General features: G+C 35.3%; 1 protein-coding gene across 3 annotated transcripts in view; it reads left to right on the top strand.

Annotated features, from left to right (window-relative positions):
• Nucleotides 1–21,783, top strand: part of CADM2 (cell adhesion molecule 2) — a 613,088-nt gene that overhangs the window by 384,576 nt on the left and 206,729 nt on the right. For 2 of the 3 annotated variants that reach the window (XM_052703751.1, XM_052703764.1), the window contains exon 2: nucleotides 434–460. The exons of the other annotated variant lie outside the window; for it this stretch is intronic. In XM_052703751.1, coding sequence (XP_052559711.1) covers nucleotides 434–460 — 27 coding nt within the window. The remainder of the gene's footprint in view (nucleotides 1–433; nucleotides 461–21,783) is intronic. 3 annotated transcript variants of the gene reach the window in all.

Below are 21,783 nucleotides of genomic sequence, written 5' to 3'. Positions count from 1 at the left end.
TAAATAGCTTTACAGGACATTTACATATCAAGAGGCAGGAATAAAAGGCTGATATATGATGTGTAGATTCTTCAGAATTAGTTTTTAGGAAGGCAAATTGTGCTTTAAGTTTAGAATTCAGAAATCTATGTTGGTATGCTCTCACCTATATGTGATTAATGGTACATGATTTTTCACTGGTCATTGCCATGCTTCTTGAGAATGTCTTGTGATATATTTTCTAAGCATAACAGCACAGGTCTTCTGACAGAATCATAGATCTGAACTTTCTTGTAGAACTGTACTGTCTCAAATAGGTCAAATAATCCTAGAAACAGTGTTTGTTAGCTTTGAATCAATAGTGATAAAGTTTCTCTGTATTCTTTCTTACTCAAACTTCTATCTAATCTATCTTTGTTCTCTTGTTCTTGTGCAATCTTTTCCTTGCTTCCAGTGGCTGCTACAAAGAACAGAGCTAGAGGTGAGTTCCTGCTTGCGCTCTTCAATGTACAAAGCATGGTTATGCAGCCCACATATTACCTCTTTTTTTTTTTTTTTTTTTTTTTTTTTTTTTTTTTTTCCTGCTGTTCAAACTGGCAAAGATATTTTTAGATTTGTGGTATAATAGGTAAATGTTGTTTTTTGTTTTGTTTTCTGTCCAATTTTCTAATTGTGCCCCGAAGTTCAGATTATTTTCATTGTTTATCAGTTACCATTGTATTCATTTTTCTGGATGCTTAAATGTAGGGGAGTTTAGGAGAAAAAGAAAACCAAATACATTTTAGTTCCGTTTCCAACTCTCATTATATTAAAATAGGGATATTAATGGCATTTTAAAAGGAATTTGAATATTACATAAAATTGCTCATAAATATGTAAATGTAATTTATAATTTTTATCTCTAGAAGTAGTCATAAATATCTGAACAGACAACATAAATGAGCATAAGTGTCTCCTAAGCAGCTCCCATCTTTTCACACTACTATAATATGATCTTCACTATTTTTGATGATGTGCCAATATATAAAAGTGTACTAGTAAAGATTTACTGTTTCAGGCCAGCAAGGTGATGGTCACAAATCAGTGTGACAGTGAAAGAAAGTTTTCAGAGTTAAACATCTAAGGTCAACTGTGCCAAAACCATTTCCTGAATTTTAACAAAGCCATGGCATGGTAAATATAATCTGAAGAGTATATTTTTAAGTACATATACATTATAAATGTTTGCGTACATGCATATCTATATATAGATACATACGTATCTGTGAACAAATATTTTTGTAGAAAATCCTGAAAAGGCATGTTTACTAAAATCTACGTGAAATTTCTGGTAGATAAACTTAAGTTGCTTCATAATCAAATGACAGGTTTAAAAAGAAATATTTATGTTTGGATAAATGAAGTTCAGGAGCTAAGAACTCTCACATTCATGGTGTTTGTTAATTATACACATAGCTTGCTCTGAAACTAATGCCTTCTATTTATTTTGAGGGAAACTACAACAGATACAAAAAGCTCAATATCTATTTGATAGAGCAAATGCCCAGCTACAAAACGCTGTTTTTCAACACAGCCACTACAGTTAGCTACGCGTTTTTGCCACCAACGAACAAGAACCTGCATGCCATATTCATAAAAATCTGCATCAGCGAAGGTGACCCACTGTCACCATTGCTAAAACGTGCCACCCGCCACCTCACTGTGCTCACAATCACTGATTGGTAATAAATGTTCAGCAAGCATCAGTGAATGTCAGTGGGTGCCATTTTTCTTCATGGAGGAATTCATTGACACACCTTTGCTTCATACACATTTCCATGTGAGACACCACTCTGTCATACTGTCCCCATCTGTTGCACTGCAATAAAATGACACAGAATACTGGTGGAAAGGTTTGACCTCTGCTGCCGTACCACCAGCATCCACCTCTGACATAGTCAAATATAATAAAATAGGAAGCATCACTTTTAGAGCAGCCCTCATAAGTTGTCAGGCTTGGAAATATAGAGGAAATATAGAATGAAAGAAAATTTATCTGACTGGTAGTGTTTGTGTATTATAGTTATTAAGTCAATAATTAAACTCTAGCTCAGGTTTTTTATATACCATTGCATGGCTTTCTGTAAAATCATGGCTTTTTTTCTTTGCATGCTTTGGATGTCATGAGCAAAGAGAAAGGATAAAATACAATTCACATGTTTGTGCATGCTATGAAATTAGCTTTAATCTTTTCCATATTGTCTTATATTCTGCTGTGGCACTGTTTAACAGTGGTCAGGAGCATAAGACCTTCATAATCAATGTTAAAAACAAACAGAAAAACAAAATACATCCATGGTAGTAAACTTTCAGAACAAATAAGCATAATCTTGTAAGTATTCAGCAATTTTTCCATGTACCCATATATTGCCATTCAAACAAAAACTACCCTGCAGGCATAGGAATTACAAAATGAGTCAGAAGTACTCATAGGCCCCACTCATCTATGAACATTAGCACATCCTTATTTCAGAAATGCACTTGCATATTGAATAAAAGGCTGAATCTATATATGGTAAAGTGGGTTTGATGCTGTAATAAGTAAAAATCTTGTAACCAGTAGCTATGCATGTCTTAAAGAGTCCTCTTATTCAGATGCCCTGTGCTTTGGGAAGTCAGCTTTTCCTTTGGTTCTCAATAACCCCATGGTGAACGTGCCCAATATACATCAAAAATGCAGTCCTGTATGTCATATCTTTTACCTCAGAAACATAGGACCCATCTTTTAATTTCCTGTGGCAGAAGACAAAATAGCTGACTTAGTGCTTTTCATATTGCTCTGTGTAAGCTGCAAAGAGGGATCTGTTCCTGCTCCCTTTGAGATAGAACATTTTATTTGTAGGCAATTACCTAATATGGCATTGGAAACAGAAATTCACAGCTGAGGGAATGTTTTATTTTTGTTTTGTTTTGTTTTTGTGGACAGATCTTCTCTTTTGAAATCCAGCACTTTTATGTCTATGATGCTCTTTATGATCTTCATCTTTCCTTTCTGAAGTCATTTTCCTTTCTGAAGATCTCCCTTAAAAATTTTGTTTGTGCTTTGTTAGCTCAGCAACCTTCTGCTGGCCTTTTATTTATTTATTTATTTATTTATTTTCTTTCTAGGATTGTCTATAAACAGACCATCACAGCTTTTGTACTCAAACATTTCATTCAGTTCTCTTTTTAAGTGTTTTCTCGGACTTCATTCAAGGCTGTTTCTGTTGAAGGATGTAAAGCAGATGTTATATTCCCTAAGTCATCCTTACTGTGTGGTGCAGAATCAGCTTAGGTTGTAAGGTCATCTGATCCAAGCTACCACGTATGTAAGGCTCACTTAGATGTGGCTGCTCAGAGCATTCCTGTCAAATAATAGTATCTCAAGGGTCAGAGACTCCACAGATCCAGGCTAGGAAGCTTAGTTTGTATTTTATTTTACCATGGTTTTCTTATTTCCTTTTTATGCTTTCTGTTGTCTCGAAGAAATTACAAGTAAGTTTTTGGTGAGCTTCGGAAAGAGGAAATGCTTGGATTTGTGCATAGAAGGAAGGCTCTTGATTTGTATTACCACTGGACAGATGCTGCTACAAGACACTCATGTTCATGCATTCCTTAGTGACGTTTTGAAGAAGATTAGTTCAGAAGGGTTTGAAAGAAAAGCAGGTAGTTAAGCTTGAAGACGACCATGCACAGGCACTGAATTTCATGAAACAGAGAACAAAGATGCCTCCTGATTATCTCAGGCTATCTGACTAAGGTTGTTTCAGTGTGTACTGTTCCTTAGTGCACCAGACCAGATTTGTTGAACATGAGGAATGTAAATGAGTACTTCCTCTATCAAAGCACCAGTAGGAAGACTTCTTGACCTCTTAAGAAGCGCGTTGTGATATCTTGATCATGGTATTTCTGTCAGTATCTTCTGGCAGCAGTTAACACAGGTTTTCAGGCTGGCTGATTTTATCAGAGCTACTAATGACATGTCAGTTCTCAGTTCCTCTCTCAGGTGAGAGAGGAAGGCCAAGTGTCTTCATTCAAATATAATTAGTGGAGTAATGGAGTTCTGTGCTCCACTTTTCCACTTCTCTGATACACTCAGTGTCATCTGCTATTACGAAGTTATTTCCGGAGCTGCCCCACTAACCTTGTGTAGCTAGACATTGGACGTTATAACCCTTCAAAATTTAGATGGGTACTTGTAGTAGTTGCTTTGGCATTGGGAATGGCATGAATGCATGTGACAATATTATATTAAAAAAGTATATTTTTGAAGCCAGCTACTGTTGCAGAAGAAATTCATCCCTCTGTTGTCTCCGTGTACTCGCTGAGGAGTACAACATTCCTTCTTGTTTCTAAAAATCCTGACCCTTAAACTAGAAATAGTAAATTCCAAGAAGTGTTCCATATCCAAAGAGGAGACTGTCTTGCAGAGGGGCAGATGCAACTGCCTTCACGTTGCAAGATTCATACTATCCATTCTATATAAAACAATGGTCATTAGAAGCTAGTTCTGCTATTTTCTCCCATGTTTGCTATGTTTGAAGTTATATCTTTAGTTTTCTCAGGGAGAAATTACATTCATATCATAGTCCCAGTGTTACAATGATTTGTACAACTACACTAACTACAGAAGTATATGTGTATTGGTAATGGATTCTAGGAGACGTTGTATTGGTAGCTCAAAGTCTTTTCTAACTGAAAACTATACTTGCAAGTACTTTAAGTGCTTATCACTACATTTCAGTTTCCTCACCAGTTTGATATTAACACTACTATTCTTTGTAGCCTGTTGCATATCCAGGGGATTTTTGAGTAATGTTTTTCACTTGTATTACATCTGTCTTCCAAAGAAATTGTCCTTATTTTTTAGCTCCATGGGAGAGCACTTATTCACTTTGTCAGCTCTTCTACAAATGTAGGGGTATGTTGTTTCTGTTTTACTTTTAAAAGAGAAGACAAATTAAAAATGTAAGATTAAATTTAACTTTAACAGTACTATTTAAGCATACATCTTAGTGTCTAACAAAAATCATCACAGCAGTTGATTCTGTCTAAATGCACCTTTTCCAAGAGGCAAAGATCACTCTAGACTTTATTCACTTGATTTATATTGTTTGTTCTCATTACATCAACGAAATTGGTATTGGCTTTTTTTTTTTAAAGTTTAAATCAGGAGAGATTGTGTGAAGAATGTTGTGCAAATATACTCTGGCATTGCCTACATAGTTGTGTAATTACTTATATTATTTTTTATTTAGGAATCAATTTATTTTTTGAGGCTTTACCAGACCTTTTTCAATGGTCGCATTCTACCCAACCATCTCTTTGATTTTCTTATAGTATATAGTAAGATTTATTGCATTGCCCTACATGCGTATTTGTTTTCTTGGTAAATAATAGGTTTTTACTTAAAACCAGGCAAAACAGGTAAATTGTGTTGAATACTATTCCCTGCATGGAAGGCATACAGTTTAAGTCTTTTCTTAAGTACAGATAATTAGCCAGATGTTTTTATTATTTGAGGTAAAACTATCCTGAAATTAAGCTAGTAATGAAATATCTATCCATGTGAGAAATAGGATGAAATAAATGTACGTAATGGAGACCCTAATCCTGCTATTTGCCTTATTTGCATTATTTTCACAAAATTCTATGCAGTTACTGACATCAGTCAGTCAACACTTCTGTTGCTGCAGAGTTTTTTATTGAGGGATAGATAAATCTGGGTATCATCTGCATAGAAATGACACATTGCAACATTATGGAAAAAAATGAATATACAATCTAGTGGAAGTATATGGATGTTGAAAGTGTGAATCAAATATGGAGCCTAGGGAAACTCCATAACTCACGGTAGTTTGAAAGAGCATTTATTTATGGTTACAAGCTTTCTCTTTTGAGACGTGTAGAAATGAAAACCTGTCAAATTTCACCTTTAATACAAGGTTATTACAGAAAGCTTATCAAGGCTGTGGTAGTAGCGTAGTATGATCTGAAGCCGACTGAAAATTACTGGGTATTCCAGTGCTACTGAAATAAGAGTTTTCCCCCAGTGGTTTTATTCAAAAGAGTTTAACTTTCTAATGATAGAATTTTCTTATGTTACTTTTAAGTTATTGAAAGCTCCTTTGCAAATGATAAGCGATTGCAATTTTAGAGGGAAAACGGGGAAACTAATGAAGCCTTAATAGCTATTTATTGACACTTTCATATTTCCTTCCCTGTAGTTTAGTCACTGCTTTTAGTGTATAACCTCTGAGGTCCAGTGCTTTTCTTTACTGATTAAGTCATGTCCAATGGCTAACCCCGTGAGTTTCAAAGGTCTAAATTTCATTTTTAGGTCTGCCACAGTATTCTACTTTGATTTCTCTTGGCACTTAAGGCCAGACTTTTTTCTCATATTCAACAATTCTGATGGGGAGGGAAGTGGTGATGAAGAATATAATTTGAAGCTTGTTGGTGAAGAGAGTGCATTGGAAAAAAAGTAGATTTGAAAATGCCCTTAGTAAGACAGTAGAAGTTCTTTGTAGGTCTGCACAAAACACTTTCTTCTTTTCTCAGTTCTGTGGTTAATAGTAACAGAAGAGTGGATATCTGAAATGAATTTAGGTAGGCAGTTGGTTTTGTTTGCTTAATGTTACTGCATTTCTCCTGTTCTTGTTCTGTTTTAGTGAAAAGCATATGACATTTTCAAGGCTATTATTAGCCTTTGAATATATTTATTTTTATTCACTTAAATGCAAAAATTAATTTTAGATCAAGGTAATAGTTTATTTCAGTTTCAATTGTCCAGAGATAATACCAAAATTAATAACACTAGGATCTCATAAAATGATAAATATCTATTTCAGTACATTATTTATAATATTTATTGAAAGAGATAAGGAAGAGAAAAAAATAGGGATCTGTGTTCTGAGTTGTTTTTGCTTGTTTGTTTTAAAGCTTTACAAAATGTGTTGTTTCTTTTTTCTTACAAAATCTAAGTGAGTCTCAGAGGAAGAAAGCTGAAATCATAATGACAGTAATAGTTCTTAACAAAGTTGCTGACTGCTCTTTACCCTTTCCATTCATACTTGTGAAATACTTGGCCCTAGCATCTGTAAGATCTTTCCAATATGGAGACAGCTGAGATTTTCACATAATATTGTATGTACACAGTCCAAATATTCACCATTATAATTCCAGCCAGAATCCTTCTATCATTCAAGGTCCCTAGGTTCTAAGAAAACAGCCAAAATATGAATCAACTTTTCCTTTCTCAGACTGAGAAATGTTAGCAACACTGGAAATAGCAGTTATACAGTCCTGTGTGACCTCTTTACTGCTTTTAAAACATTTTATTTCAGTATTTTTGCAAAACAGATATAAACAAAGCAGCTGTTTTGGTAGTGTAACGTGCTCATTAAAATTGTAGGTCACCGTGGAATAAAGCAGTTCTGGCAAAACTGAAATAGCAGAGGAAAGTACAAAGCCTCTCTAAAAAGAGATCGGTAAGGGAAGCTAGTGCTGTTGACGTGCCCTATTCATTCTGGAGACACCTACCCTGAGCCATGTCAGTCATTACTTGGCTAAATAGTTTAATAAACAGTTTAGAAGAATTTGGAATGGAGTAGGATAAAATCTGTTTCTGTTCTTGTGAAAGTCATCACAGCTATGGGAGAGACGTTGTAGGGAAGATGTTTCCTCTTGTTGTGAACTTTTTTATCACGGACTAAAGCATTTTTTCATCATTCTATAGTCTTCAAGTAGGGGATTCTTCCCTCCATTATTGTTAATACAAATTCCAATAGCTTTCTTTTTTTTTTTTTTTTTTTTTTTTATTTTTATTTGAATGTCCTTGTTTTGTTAAGTATTTGGAATGGACTGTCAGAAGAACATTATTAGGAGAGCTTACCATACTTGAATAGAACTCTGCTGAGAATTTATATGCTTTATTTGTTATCTAAATAAATTTACTGTTGTAAATGATATCAGCATTGAGCCTTTATGGCTACTGCAAAGAATTTTCATGGGCAGTGTGCTGTATTTCATTTGCAAGTGTTGTGAACATATGAGATACAGACACTTATTGTTGTGTGCTGGTCCAGTGAAGTCAGTTTTCAGATTCTAGCTTGATAAAACACCTTATTTTGAGTCTTGAATTTCTACTTAAGTTCAATGAAAGGGATGGAAGTAGTGAGCGCCCAGGGCCGCTTCACCATATTTTTACATGCTTTGGAGTTGGCGGCAGCAGTTTCCTAATGTCTGACATTTCAATATTGCTGTTGCTTTGAAGCAGGCTGTGAGCTGCTTTTTATCTCAAATATCTAAAATCTTCAACTTCCATTGAAAGAAAATTTGATAATATACCTAAGTGTTAGAGAAATTATGCATATATGTGGGTTACAACAAGCCTACGGTCCTTGATTTTTATTTTGCTTTACACTGTTATAGATGCTTTGTAAAGCATAAAAATTTTTTCAGGATTGTCTTTGTTCCAGGATACTTCTTTAACCAAAGGAAGTTGTGAAAGTGCTTTTAAACATGGCTTTTGTATGCTGTTTTTGTTTGCTTTTTATTTTTTCTTTTCTCCTCAAATGCTCTTCTTAGAAACATTAGGATTTTACTAGCTCCACTCTCAAAATCTCCTTCTTAAATCTTAGTATGAGATCAAATTTTTAATGAATTTGTTTTACTTTTGTGGTCATTGAAACATGGGTGTTTAAATGGCTGAGGTTCACTACTGTTGATGTCATTTGGTGATGTATACTAATACTAGCTTGGTAAGGTGGTTCAGGAATAGGAACAGAAGAAAGGAAGTTAAGATTTCAGTGTGTATCATTATTTTATAGAAGATCTCTGTAAATTTTTTTCTGAGGAAGCTTTATTCCTTGCATTGCTTTGGCATTCTTTTAAGGTCTGCAAACATGAAAATCTTCCCCATATAGACTGCATAAAAGGAGAAAGTAGTGGAAAATTGGAAATTCCTTTTTGGACACCTGACTGTATGAATTCAGGTCTAGAAGCTGAATATTGTAAAAATAGTAAATAAATGAAAAACAAACAAACAAACAAAAAAAAACGACATGGCAAAGAGTTATAATGGCAATAACTCTAAATAGAAGATTTAGTAATAAGAAAGAAGCATTTTAAATGTTGGATCTCTCATATGTTATATCAATAAGCTGTTCATAGGCTCCCTGAAGAGCTAATAACAAACTAGAAGTCATCATTCCAATCATAACAACCTCCTAGGCTTATTATGTGGTTTTGTAAAATAGATTAAAATCATTAAAATGCTGTAACATGACAAAAGTCCTTCCAAAAGGAATTGATCATGAGAATTTAGATTTACAAAATATATCTGAAACTGTGCAAAGCTGTTAGAAGACGGGGAAAATTGGAATGAGAACAATAAAAAGGAATATTGTTTGACAGCTGCATATCCAGTGGACCTTGGCAGCAGCCTCTAACAGAGGATGCTGCATATCCAGTGGACCTTGGCAGCAGCCTCTAACAGAGGATCTACCTAGATTTTGCAGGCCTCGATGTGTCTTAGTGCTGCTAAGAGAAGTAACTGTCAGTTTGGCAAATTTTGTTTTCTGTAACTGTGCTTTGTTAGGCAGTGTAAACAAAGATAAGACTATAAGCTCCTGATTGATGTCATTGCCTGTGTATGACATAATATCTGCAATCCACCTCCCAGTCTTGTTTTCTGTTTAACTTCTGCTGACAGTACTACAACTCCTTTTCATGAAAAGGGTGGTTCTTCTCCTCATGCTTTTCCTAGTAATTATTTCTGTATTGGATACAAAATGTGTTGTGAGTAGTGTTTCAGGAGAATTATTTCAAATGTTTATTGTAGTTGGATTTAGAAATAATTTTGCAAAATCATCCGTTTCTCAAGCTTCTAATTTTTACTTTTCATATCATACATAGTAGCTGCCATAAATAAGAACTGAATAAAACAACAGAAATCTTGTCTTTTTCCTCCATTGGTGCTTTGCTGACCAACACCCAGCTTCCAGATGTCTATCATCTGCAGTCAGTTTGTGTCTGTACTTAATTTGCATTCAAAACTATTTGTTTTCATTCAAAACTGTTTGTTTTGAGGAATAGTAATTATTGTATTTATTTGTCACTGATTTCTGAAAATGTAAAGTATGACAGCTAATGCTTCCCAAATAGCAGCTATAATGAAGGTAGATTATCAATATGAGTCTCTGTGTTGATGTCCATTTACATTTTAGGAATCTACAAGTGTATAAAACTAATGATTTAATAATTCATCACTATTTTCAGATAATGTTATGTAAAGAAATGAATAGGCTTTCTTGCCATGCTTAGACTTCTCTTACAGAATTTAATTTTTCTGATGATTACCATAATGGACTGTCCATCCCATTCCAACAATAAATGTTCCCCGTGAGGCGGACTAATAAAATAAATGCTTTTTCCAGTGCAGACATTATAGAATTCCTCTGATCTTTGGCTTACTCTCTCTCAAAAGCGCAGGAGAAAAAGTGAGCGTTATAGCACTGCTGAGAGATTACACATTCTGTCTTCTAGTTTACCAGTTCTAAGAAGCAAGTTCTGAAGTCATGGAAATGCACTCTGCTAACATTTCTCTTCCATTTATATTCAGGCAGCTTCCATTCTTGCTAATATCATTATTTGCAAGGTAATGTGCTCTGCAGAGGTATTAATTAGCAGTTCCTCAGGTGTTTGTTCTGCTTCCTGTCTTATTCAATATCTACATCAACAGCCTGGATGAAAGGACATAGTCCACTCTCAGCAAGTTTGCTGATGATACAAAGTTGAGAGGCAGGGCTGACAACTTGAAGGCTGTGCTGCTATTCAGCAGACTGGACAGACTGGAGAGTTGGGCAAGGAGGAACCATATGAGGTTGAACAAGGTCCAAAGTAGAGTCTTGCACCCGGAGAGGAATAACCACATGCATCAGTACAGGTTAGGGGCTAACCTACTGGAGAGGAGCTCTGCAGAGAAGGATCTGGGTTTCCTGGTGGACAATAGGTTGGCCATGAGCCAGCAGAGTGCCCTTGTGGTCAAGAAGGCCAATGGTATCTTGGGGCGCATTAACAAAAACATGGCCAGCAGGTTGAGTGACTTTGGTGAGGTCATTTTTAGAATACCATGTTCAGTTCTGGCCTCCCCAGTTCAAGAAAGACAGGGATCTCCAGAAGAGATCTCTTGCAAAGATGATAAAGGGCGTGGAGTTTCTCTCATATGAGGAAAGGCTGAGTAATCTGGATTGGTCCGTCCTGGGGAAAAGAAGACTGAGAGTGGATCTGATAAATGTTTATAAATATCTAAAGGGAGATGGGAGGCAAATGGATGAGGCCAGGCTCTTCTTTGTGGTATGTTGTGGCAGGACAAAGAGCAATGGCCTAAAACTTAAATTTAGAAAGTTTCGGATTGGCATGTGGAAGAGCTTCTTTATGGTAGGGATGATGGAGCACTGGAACAGGTTGCCCAGGGAGGTTGTGGAGTCTCCTACTATGGACATATTCAAGACCTGGTTGGATGCCAGTGTGGCCTACAGTGTGGCCTACTGTAGGGTACCTGCTTTAGCATGGGAACTGGCTTGGTGATCTCTTGAGGTCCCTTCCAATCCCTGTGATTCTGTTATTCTAGGATCCACCTACCATGCCAGCATTTTTGTCTGGTCTGTCATTCCTGCTGGTTTTTTTTCTCCTACCTTATGGTATGATTCATTGTTTTTTCCTGATACCATGAGTACAGCTTAGTAATCTTCTGCTATTGTTACTTTTGCAATATTCAGCTACCATCTTGATTTCTGTCAGTCATTTGTGTTAGTTGTCAACTGTTTTAATAACTTTACGTCTTTAAAAATAGATTCTAGTGCTTCTGTGAAGAGCAATATATTATTTCCCATGACAATTTCTTAAAATCAGATGTCATATCAGAGATTTTTTTTCTGTAAACCTGTCAATCTTAAATGAAGCACGTTACATGTTTTCCAAAATACATGAATATATGATTGACTTTTTTTGAGGTACAGTACTCTTGCCATTTGTCTGCTTTTTGAAAGCAAACTGTGTAAGGTATTCAGGCGTGTAGGTAGCTGTATGAGGTGGTCGTAATCAAGTCTAATTCTTTGTTACAGCCATTATATTACCTCATCCATTACGTGCATGTTTCTGAAAATATTTTTCTCTCTAGCTAATTCTAGGATTAGGGAAACCGAACTCTCCCCATGTAAGGCACCCTTTTCTAATTTCTAGAAGCATCTTCTTCACGTAACATTTTCATGTGGCAAGGTTATCCTGTATTTTACATTGAACATCATCTTCCTCTTTTTTTTACCTTATTTAATAGTACAAAATAAACTAAAATGCTTTCTCGTTCTTTATAATTGGTAGTCAGACAGATATTTTTTTCTCTCTTTTTTTTTTTCTTTTTTCTTTTTTCTTTTTTTTCTGGTATGGCCTTTTCCAGTGTGTTGCAGTGTGAATTGACAGTCCTTGAATGAGATGAGCAGAATGGTGTACAGTGTTTTACTAGACATTCAGCCTGGCTTTTTATTAAACATTCCTACAACTATTAGAAATACTTTGATTATTTTTTCTTGTAATTGCTTTTTTTGAAGCTTCTTTGTATTGGATATCAATAATTACTCTAGTAGTTCATATCCAGTGATAAATTGGTAGATTTGCCTTCCTCCTGCTCAGTTCTTGGCTGATGAGATTCTGGAGTATAGCTGAAGTTTTGATTATTAATTGAATTTATCCTTGAGTGCATTACTTTTTTTCTCCTCATTTCTATTACATCAGTCCTAAAGATTATCCATTACTTTCTGTGAGAAGTACCAATGTTCTTCTTTGTGAATGATAACTTTGAAGATTTTGACATTGTCTTACTGATGCTGTCATGTCTGTTAATACTAGTACAAGTGGTATAAAAATGAAATAGTGAAGACTAATTAATGACTTCCTCCAAGACTCTTCTTCCTTTCAGTTCCTGACATCTTCTTCCATAAGCATTTCATGTTTCCCTACGTTTCCCGTGCTGGTATCTATCTTCTGCCTAATTTACATGCTGAGTGTGTGATCTCATTCTAATACACTTAAGTAAAGATAAAGCTACTAAACATTTATTATCTGCCCGTAATCAGATTGACCTTGACTGATTGTGTTTGTTAACTTCATATTAATTTGCTGACCTTGGTTGACTATGCCAGTTTTTCTGATCATTTCTTTCATCTCTTCCAAGCCATTTCCAGGGAGCAAATTGGCTCATCTTGGCCAATCTATACAAGATGACTAGATGGTAGATTTATTAGGTAGGGCTTGTTAGTCAGGACAATTGTTATTTAGCAAGTGTAGTGTTGTATAGTGGTGATTTTAAAGAAATCAAGTGGTGGTGGTAAAATAGCAAGCACTGGCATTGAAAAAAGTGCAAATTGTATCTAAACTACTATAAATTATAAATATACTTCATATGTAATGTTTTCCTGATTGATAATTTCAGGTATCCTTCACAGAATAGTTTTCTGCAGACCATTTTTCATTCACTTTGCAGCTTGCATGTTACTTTATTGGTATGCTAAGTATATATTCACATTCTTGTGCTATGTATCCAGCACTACTAGATACCAGAGTGGTATGGTCATCTCTAAAGGACTTTCTTGCACATCTCCTGCTCTATGCAATTTTTTGCATCTGATTCAAAGAGAGTCATACGTAGATTTTCCATCACATTGCATCCTGCTTTACACATATTGCTAATTCTGCTCCAGAATTTGTTACCTCTATGCTTGTTATTCACATTCTAGTTTATAAGTGCATCAGAAATGGCCTTTACTCATTGTATATATACACTACATATTTTTTCTGTTTGTTTGGCGTTGTTTGTTTGTTTGTTTTCAACATATAAATCTTACTCTTCAGGTTCAGGCATGCTTCTTGTTAAAGTTTCTCAGTGGCAAGTGAAAGCCAGGGAATTATTTGAAAATGTGCAATATCTCCCACAACCAGGCTCATTGCTCCTGTACTGGCACAACTTCTTACCCTGCCTGCAGCTTGTAGTAGTATAATGTGGAGCTGAATACCTCTTACAGTGACAAGGAGTGATTAATGTCATACTTTTCAGATCACTCCACTTATCAAAATACAGTCCTGCGGGTAAAAGGATATATTCACTTGAAACAAATTTTGGTAGTTATGGAACAAATCTGTGAAAAGACAAAATATAAAGCAGTATTGAGATGCGTAATATTACACACGTGTGTATATTCACTGCTTCACACAGGTTTTAACACAGGTTTTATTCCTGCTTATATTGTCTTTAAGGGGCCTTTCCTATGCTTGGGACAGGAAAAAAAAGAGAAGGGGAAAAAAAAAAAAAAAAAAAAAAAAAAAAAGGGTAGGAGTAAAAGCTGTGTGATTTCAAGCCAGAATGCCAACCTCTTGAGTTTCTTGCATTTTTGGTTTTTCTTTCTGATAAAAATTATTTCCTGTGATTTACTGCTGAAATAGTAATTAGCATTGCTGAGGTAAGTGGAAATATCCTTCCTTCTATCTCTGGAAGTCTATTGATATTTGCACTTCAGACTTCACTTAAAAAAATGATGAAACTTTTATTTTGCCTTCCTCTCTCCCTCCCTCCCTCCCTTTCTCTTTTTCTCTCTTTCTTTCTCTTTTTCTCTCTTTCCTTTTGTGTTAAATACAGCAACCACGGGTTGAAACTGGGAATAAAGAGCCTTGCTTTGACAACATCCTGATCAACATCGCTGCTGGGACATCTCTTTAGTGTCCTATTAGTAAGAGATCTTGCTATTGTTAGCACCACATCTTTTCTGAGAGGTATCTCACTAAGAGGCATATCAGTAAAATTTGTAATCACTCTGACTTTTAGCATTGTCAAAGCAATCAGTCTACTGCACAACCAAATCTAGTTCTAAGGAACTGGAAAAATTCTAGCTGCCAGCTTCTTCAAATTCATTTTGACCCAAATAAATATTTTCTGCCTTCCTATTTTTCCATATAGTTGCTAGTAGGACCCAGCTAACTGTATTAGGTTTCATTAAAAACCTATGCTTTTGAAGTATTCCAATCATTGCTGCTATTCAATCTTGCTTCTCTTCCTTGTATAACAAGTCAGTTGTCTAACGCTCCTGTACTTTGCTGTCCGTATCCCTTGCATCAATATGAAAATATTTTGCTTCATTCTTATTGGCTCCCTATTTGGATTGGGTGCATCTTTTCACTGGATGTTTTGTATAGGCAAGTGTCCTTCCTATCTAGCTTTAGGATTGTTTTTCTCACCTGTTTAGACTGCTACGGTGATAAATCTGAATTTGCTGTGGTTACCTTATGTAGTTACTACCTTCTTTGTAAGTACTAAACCAACATTTGGAGATTACACAAATACTCACAATCATCTTTCTTAATTTCTTAGCTTGAAAAGCATCCTGTTGAGCAGTTCAGCCTGAATAATAGAAAACTGTTTTGAGGCAGTCTCTCCTTTGAGAAGGAGTTGGCTTTTTAGTGAAAGCATTCCAATTTTATATTTTTTTTAAGTTCTATTCCTCAAGCAATTTACTGCAGTTAGTTGTCTTTGTTATATTGCTTTCTTTTCTTCTTTACTTCCTTTATGAAAAACAGTAAGAATTATGACCCAGATTTCTCAATCATTGCTGGTCTTATTTATTTATTTCTCATCATACTTTTTTGTTGTATTAACAGTGTGCTAATTTCTGCTAACAATGAGTAAACATCAAAGTGCTTGAAGACTAAACATAGAGTAAGAAAACAGTCTGTGGATTATATAGGGACACATTACTAATTCCTTATGAAGTAATGCAAAAATGCTATTGTGTTACAAACAAAAGCATGGAGTTCATGTGTTTCTGATAAAATTGTCCAGATTTTGAAAGCTATTTTATTGACAAAAATGTATAGGTCAGTATTTTGACTTACTTCTCTGTATGAATATGTATTTATGAATTACCTTTCCTTGCAAATAGGATTTCATCTCTCAGATGATAGAGGAATTAAACCAAAGATTAGTCTGTCTGAAAAGGATCATCCTGTTGCCAATCATTTGTATATTAGTCATGTTAGAATGTCAATATCACCAGTGTGATTTCATTTATTAATTCATTTATTAGTAGAGTTGTGTAGAGTAGTTCCATATTTTCTTTAGATTCCCAAAGGGAAAAAAGCTTTGTGGTTGAAGGAGTGTCCAAACAGGAATTTTTACATCTTGGGTGGCATGCAGCGATTGGTGCAGCCTTCTGCCTTCTCTCATTTTATCCAGTGCCAGTGAGAAGTAATGCCATGTAACTGAACAGTGTACTCAGTGGAGAGGAAGTGAGCACAGTAGCAATGGGCAAACATCTTCTGGTCAGCTCTTCTTGTGTCCCAAACTTCTAAAGTCAGACAGTTCAGCCAGGAGAGCATACCTATGTGGCACGTGGACAATAATATCCTTCTAAAGATCTCTGTTATTACAGCAAGCTGCATGAACTATGTGTTAAGATGTATAACGTGTTCTAGTTGCAAAGGCTGTGGATTTCAATGAAAATCTGGGTTGCTGAGTCAGGTGCTGTTTACATAACAGTAGTGCAAGAATAAGGCAGAGTTACAAAATAGGTATTGATCATTGTATGACATAGCAGATTGGATACCTTGTATCTTGAGTGGATTGGGGTAGGGTGGTGGAGATGAAGGCAGCAGCATTCCTGAGAAACATTTGTTATAACACTGACAAAGGTGGCAGAGATTTAAGGTTTGATTTTTTTAGAAGAACTGAAGTTTCACAGAAAGGAATGCAGAGAGGTTGGACTGTTAGCACAATAAATTTATGAAAAGTGATTTATTTTTTTTTTTTTTTTTTTGTAATGGGGAATGTTGACTGTTACATGTAAGAATATATTTGGTGAATTTGGAAAAGCTGTATCTTTTCTTCATTTTTTAGTTCTATAGGGGGACATTTAACAAATTTTCAAATGCTTTGTTATTACTCTATGGAAAGTACTATAAATTGGAAAAGTTGTTTATCTCTGGTAAAAACGTTATTACTACAGCAACTAAAATCAAGTTACATGTGAAAAGAGGTTTTAGCTATGACAGGCTGCCTTTAATATATTCGTCAGTGTTTGTGTTAACAGTATTTCTGTTTTTCCATCCTCAGCTCTAAACTTTTTCAGCAAGAGGAAATTGCTAAATTCTGTACAGAAATTCTGTAATGCAATGCTGGTTTTGTCCAATCTGTGCAAGAACTTAATTTGAAGAAGGTGCACAGCTGTCTCCTGTGGAGAAGTAAAGCATCAGGTTTAGAACCAGATCCTGTAAACATTTGCCTGTGCTTAAAATTGACATTTATGTGCTTAAAATTGAGCCTGTAATTCTCCTGAAGTCAGTGAGTCAACCCATGTGTTTAAACTTGAGAGTAAATTCAATATAAGTGTCTGAAATATCTTAATTATCATATTATGTTTATTAGAAATAAATGGCTCCCTTGACATTGGGTTAACTTTTGTGCTGGTACATCTACTAGTGTCTTTGTGTGTTCAGGTTGTAGGCTTTTTGCATGTTGCAGATGTTTATGAATGTCTTTACCCAAAAAAATGGAATGGGGAGAGCAGGACATAAGACAAGATTGATTGGTTTTTATTTTTTGTTGGTTTTTTTTTTAGTAAAACCAGACAAATAATTAGAAAATACAGAATGATTTTGAAATGCTTTGTAATTAGCTTAGTGCCTTAGCATTAGATTATGAACTAAGCTTCAAAAAGTGGTCTGAATTCATGAGAATTCATGCAAGATTATCTGAAGTTATTTGATAAAGAGTTATTTGGTATAAAGAAGCCTTGTGATCAGAAAACATGCTTTCCAAATAACCATGCAATGAAAGAGTTTATTGTGAAGATGTTTGTTTTTTCTTTTTTTCTCTTCCCCACACTTCCCCTCTCCTTTGCTTACTAAAGAGAATCAGGTCATGCATTTGTATATATTACAGTACTTGATCAGACAACAATAGCGGAAATCACTGGTTCTTTCCTCCCTTCAATGAACTCAAATGTTTTCCCTTGTTAGTCCAAGGTTGCAACATCTATTTATTGCAACAAACACTTGTGCCTCATAAAATTGTTTTATTGCAGTTTCTTGTCAGAATTGGTGTTGTTTAATGATGATTCTAATCACTGTCATGTAGCAGGCAGTGTTATATCCTGGTTGGAAGATATTGTCCTTCCTGAGAAATTGGCACTTGAATTAAGTACTCAAAACATTATTCTAAATTGTGCTATTTTTTTTTTTTTTTTTGTCACTTTCTGTTCTTAGTTGGTCTCCCTTGTGCTAAATGAACTTATTAAAATGTCTCTCGGGTGTCTTTTTTTTTTTTTTTTTTTTTTTTTTTCCTCCTGGTTTTATCCCAGTATTTTTTGTCACAGTTGGAGGCTTCTTGTTCAATTTAATAGCTAGTCATTTAACTGATGTTCTTCATATGTCTTATAATTTCTCTAGTTTGATGTTCCTTTTTTTCATTTCTCACATTCAGTCTTCAGGAAAAAAAATATGTTGTGTCTTCCTGTTTTCTATGAAGCATGTAGAATTGTTACATAATTTTTTTCTCTCCCTCTTCTCTTGCTGCTCTGTCTCTCTCCCCCTACATCATTTTTTAAATTTACTTTCTATTCTGAAAAGAGTAAAATTTGTACCATGTGTAAAAATTTGTAAATCCTTAAACATTTTAAAATGTGTGTTCTCTGTTGAGATATTTTTATGTGCTGGAGTCTCATTGTTAGCTTTTGTTTTTGTTGTCCAAAAGAATAGAGGGGGGAAACCAAGGGAGGGAAAATAGGATAATACAAGTAATTAAGAAGTCATTATAACAATTATTATAGCAGCAACCAGATTACTATTTGTTTAATATGTGTAACTATTGATTTTATTTTAATATGTGTGATCATTAATATAATGTGGAAAGTATTAACAGTAAGGATGAATGAGAGCAGATATCTTGGAGCTTTTGAAAAAATAATAAATGCCCAACATGCTTTTTTTAGTCTGTTTTTAAGTTAGTACTTTATGATAAGTGTCCTGTCAGTCACTAGGTCTAAAGAAAGACTATTTTGAAAGTATTTACATTTTTATTTAAAGATACTTAGAAAGGTCCTGAGATAAAAGAAAGTGAAATCACCATGGAACAGAGCTCACATGTGAGTTGATCTAATGGATGCTAGAGTCATGGCTTCAAATGCCTCTCTCCTTTCTGTCTTGTTATATTTGCAATCAGAGCTGAATGTAAAATACAGAATCTTTCCCTGTATTAATATATCAGGTAAGAAAATACTAAAAAGTTATCATACAAATTGATAGCATGAACCCCACTATTCTTGGGTGTCAGCTCAATGTATCAACTCTAGACTGAAAAAAAAAAGAAAAAAAAAAGAAAAAGAAAAGCCCTAAAATCAGGGACTTCACAAGCTTTTTTTTGCCCCACTAAAGTTCCAGTGTTTGAAACCCCAAAAGTCTGACTACAGGAGATTGCTTACAAGCTGAGCCAGCTGAAACCCTGTAACTGCTTGGCCAAGAGAGTATTGAAGCCCCACATCTCATTGACCAAAAAACTTCATGCTGCTTTGGAGTGCTTTTTTCTTGAATCTTATTTCACAGGTCTTTGGAAGGTGAGAAAAGAGCTGAGCTTGCTGCAATCAAAGCTGGCAAGAGGTTTTGTTTTATCAAAGCAGAGCTCTTGAACGCTTCCTCAGTACCATGCTTGACAGGGGTAATTGAAATTCCAGTGTGGTCTTTGCATCTGCTGGGCTAATGTCAAAGCATGTTTGAGAGGCTGCTGGCTTCATTCCTTTAGCTACCAGGGGTGGTATGAAGGTATGGATGTCCAGGAAGACTAGTAGCTCAGCACTGCAGCATAAAATAAATCAAATTAAGAGAGAATTTGGAAGGCATTTTAAAGACTTTAATGCATTTTCATTTGTAGGATCCTAATAATATAGACAACAAGCTTATTCTAGGTAATCAGTTCATTACTACTGGAAAAAAAGAGGATGTTTTTCAGTCCCTCCTCTGTAATCTGGTCAAAGCCTGGTGCCACTGTTCTACTTCTCTGCATTGGAATTGGGAGTTGAAAGCTGTTACAAAAAAAACAAAGCAATACAGCAAGAAAGTTTGGTATACTTTCTTTGAGAGTGAAGTGAGATGGAAAGGGTTTGGGGGAGTGAGAAGGGTGTAAAATAAGAACCAAAAAATAAACAGCAGAGGATTTTGAGTTAAATGTGCTTACACATATTTTACATACCTATTGAACTGAACCATTTTTCTATCACTCAGTTTTTCCTGGAAGCATTTCTAACTTCTGTACTGATTTGAATTTCACAGTTTCACCTGGTAGGTCTTCCCCCATCTTCCCAACAGGCCCTAACATTTTCCTTTTCAGTGTTGTTCTGTCACTTCTGTCATTCAAGTACTAAGGCCTTGTGGCTATAAAGGTCTCTGTAATAGTACTTGCTGGGCTGTTCAAGGCAAATTATCTTGCTACACATTGCTTCCCTATTTCTCTCTGCTTTGTTCCCTTGAGTGTGTGATGTTAGCTTCTATGAGAAACAAATTGTGTATCCTGGGGAAGCATAATAGGAAAACGTAGAACGCCAGTCAATCTGTAAAATACAAAGACATGCTTAAAATGGCAGATGGGGACTCAGGGAGAATGTGGGTTTCTTAGAAGAGGAACGCTGTGAAGTAGAAGTGAGAGATCTTAGCTGGTGTCAAAAGGATGCCAAAAGTAGAAAGACAAGGCTTTTACAGCCAGCATAACTTACGATTGGAATAAGCCATTTAGTCTTAAAACCCACTGAGCTTTGTGTTTCACCCATTGCTATTCACTTATCTGCAGTATAGTAATGTATTCATTATTCTTTGCATTGCTGTTGAATGCATTGCAATGTGAAGTCAGATTGTAGCGTTCAAGTTTGCTAAAGTGCTAGGTTTGCTTTTTCTCTAAAGTAGTGTGAAAGGAAGCTGATTAGCTGATTATTTTTCTTCTGTTGCAGAATTCTGTAGGCTGGCCTTGAAAATACAGATATTGCCTTGTACACCTTTACATCCATTCTCAGAAAGCTGTCCTCTTGAGAGAGGTTTGGACAACCTCAGGAAGTCTAGAAAATTGAGCTAAAACAGAAACTGTAGAGAAGTAGCACCATAAATGTATTTTATTTCCCATTGATTTCAATTTTCTATCAAACAGTAATGATCACGGTGTTTTCTAGTGGGATTTAACATCTATTTTTTGAAGAATAAAGAACAAAAATGACATACAGATTCTAGAAGATATGTCATTTAGCTATGTCAAAGAATGTATCAGGGACTTTAATGACCTAGTTTCCTGGTGAATCTCTAGGCCATTGCTTAAGTTTGGAGCATAGGGAAAATGCATTTCATCTTCAAAGACTTCGAGGTTTATAACTTTCTTAACAGGGAAAAAAAGAATCCTCCCTGCTGAAATGAGAAAGATAAAGTTGCAGCCCAAGATGGATAGTTTTCCCTGAAGATTTGAAAATTAAACCACCTGCTTTAAGTGAGAAGTTTGAAAAAAATGCAGTGTGCTGCAAAAAGAGAGATGAAGGAAATTATATTTTTTTACCTCAGTGTGGATCTGAATAAATAAAAAAGACTTTGGATTCTGCAAATAACACATGTGCTAAAAAATATTTTTATATTTTAGTTTGAGTAAAAACCAGGTTAGGTATTTTGGGGGAAGATTGTACTCTTTAGTAGCACTTCATATATCCTTGTAATACT

The sequence above is a fragment of the Tympanuchus pallidicinctus genome, unplaced genomic scaffold (genome assembly GCF_026119805.1).
Source record: "Tympanuchus pallidicinctus isolate F22 unplaced genomic scaffold, pur_lepc_1.0 scaffold10, whole genome shotgun sequence".
Lineage (NCBI taxonomy): Eukaryota > Metazoa > Chordata > Aves > Galliformes > Phasianidae > Tympanuchus > Tympanuchus pallidicinctus.
The sequence above is the reverse complement of the archived record's forward strand: the minus strand, read 5'-3'. Positions and strand labels throughout refer to the sequence as shown.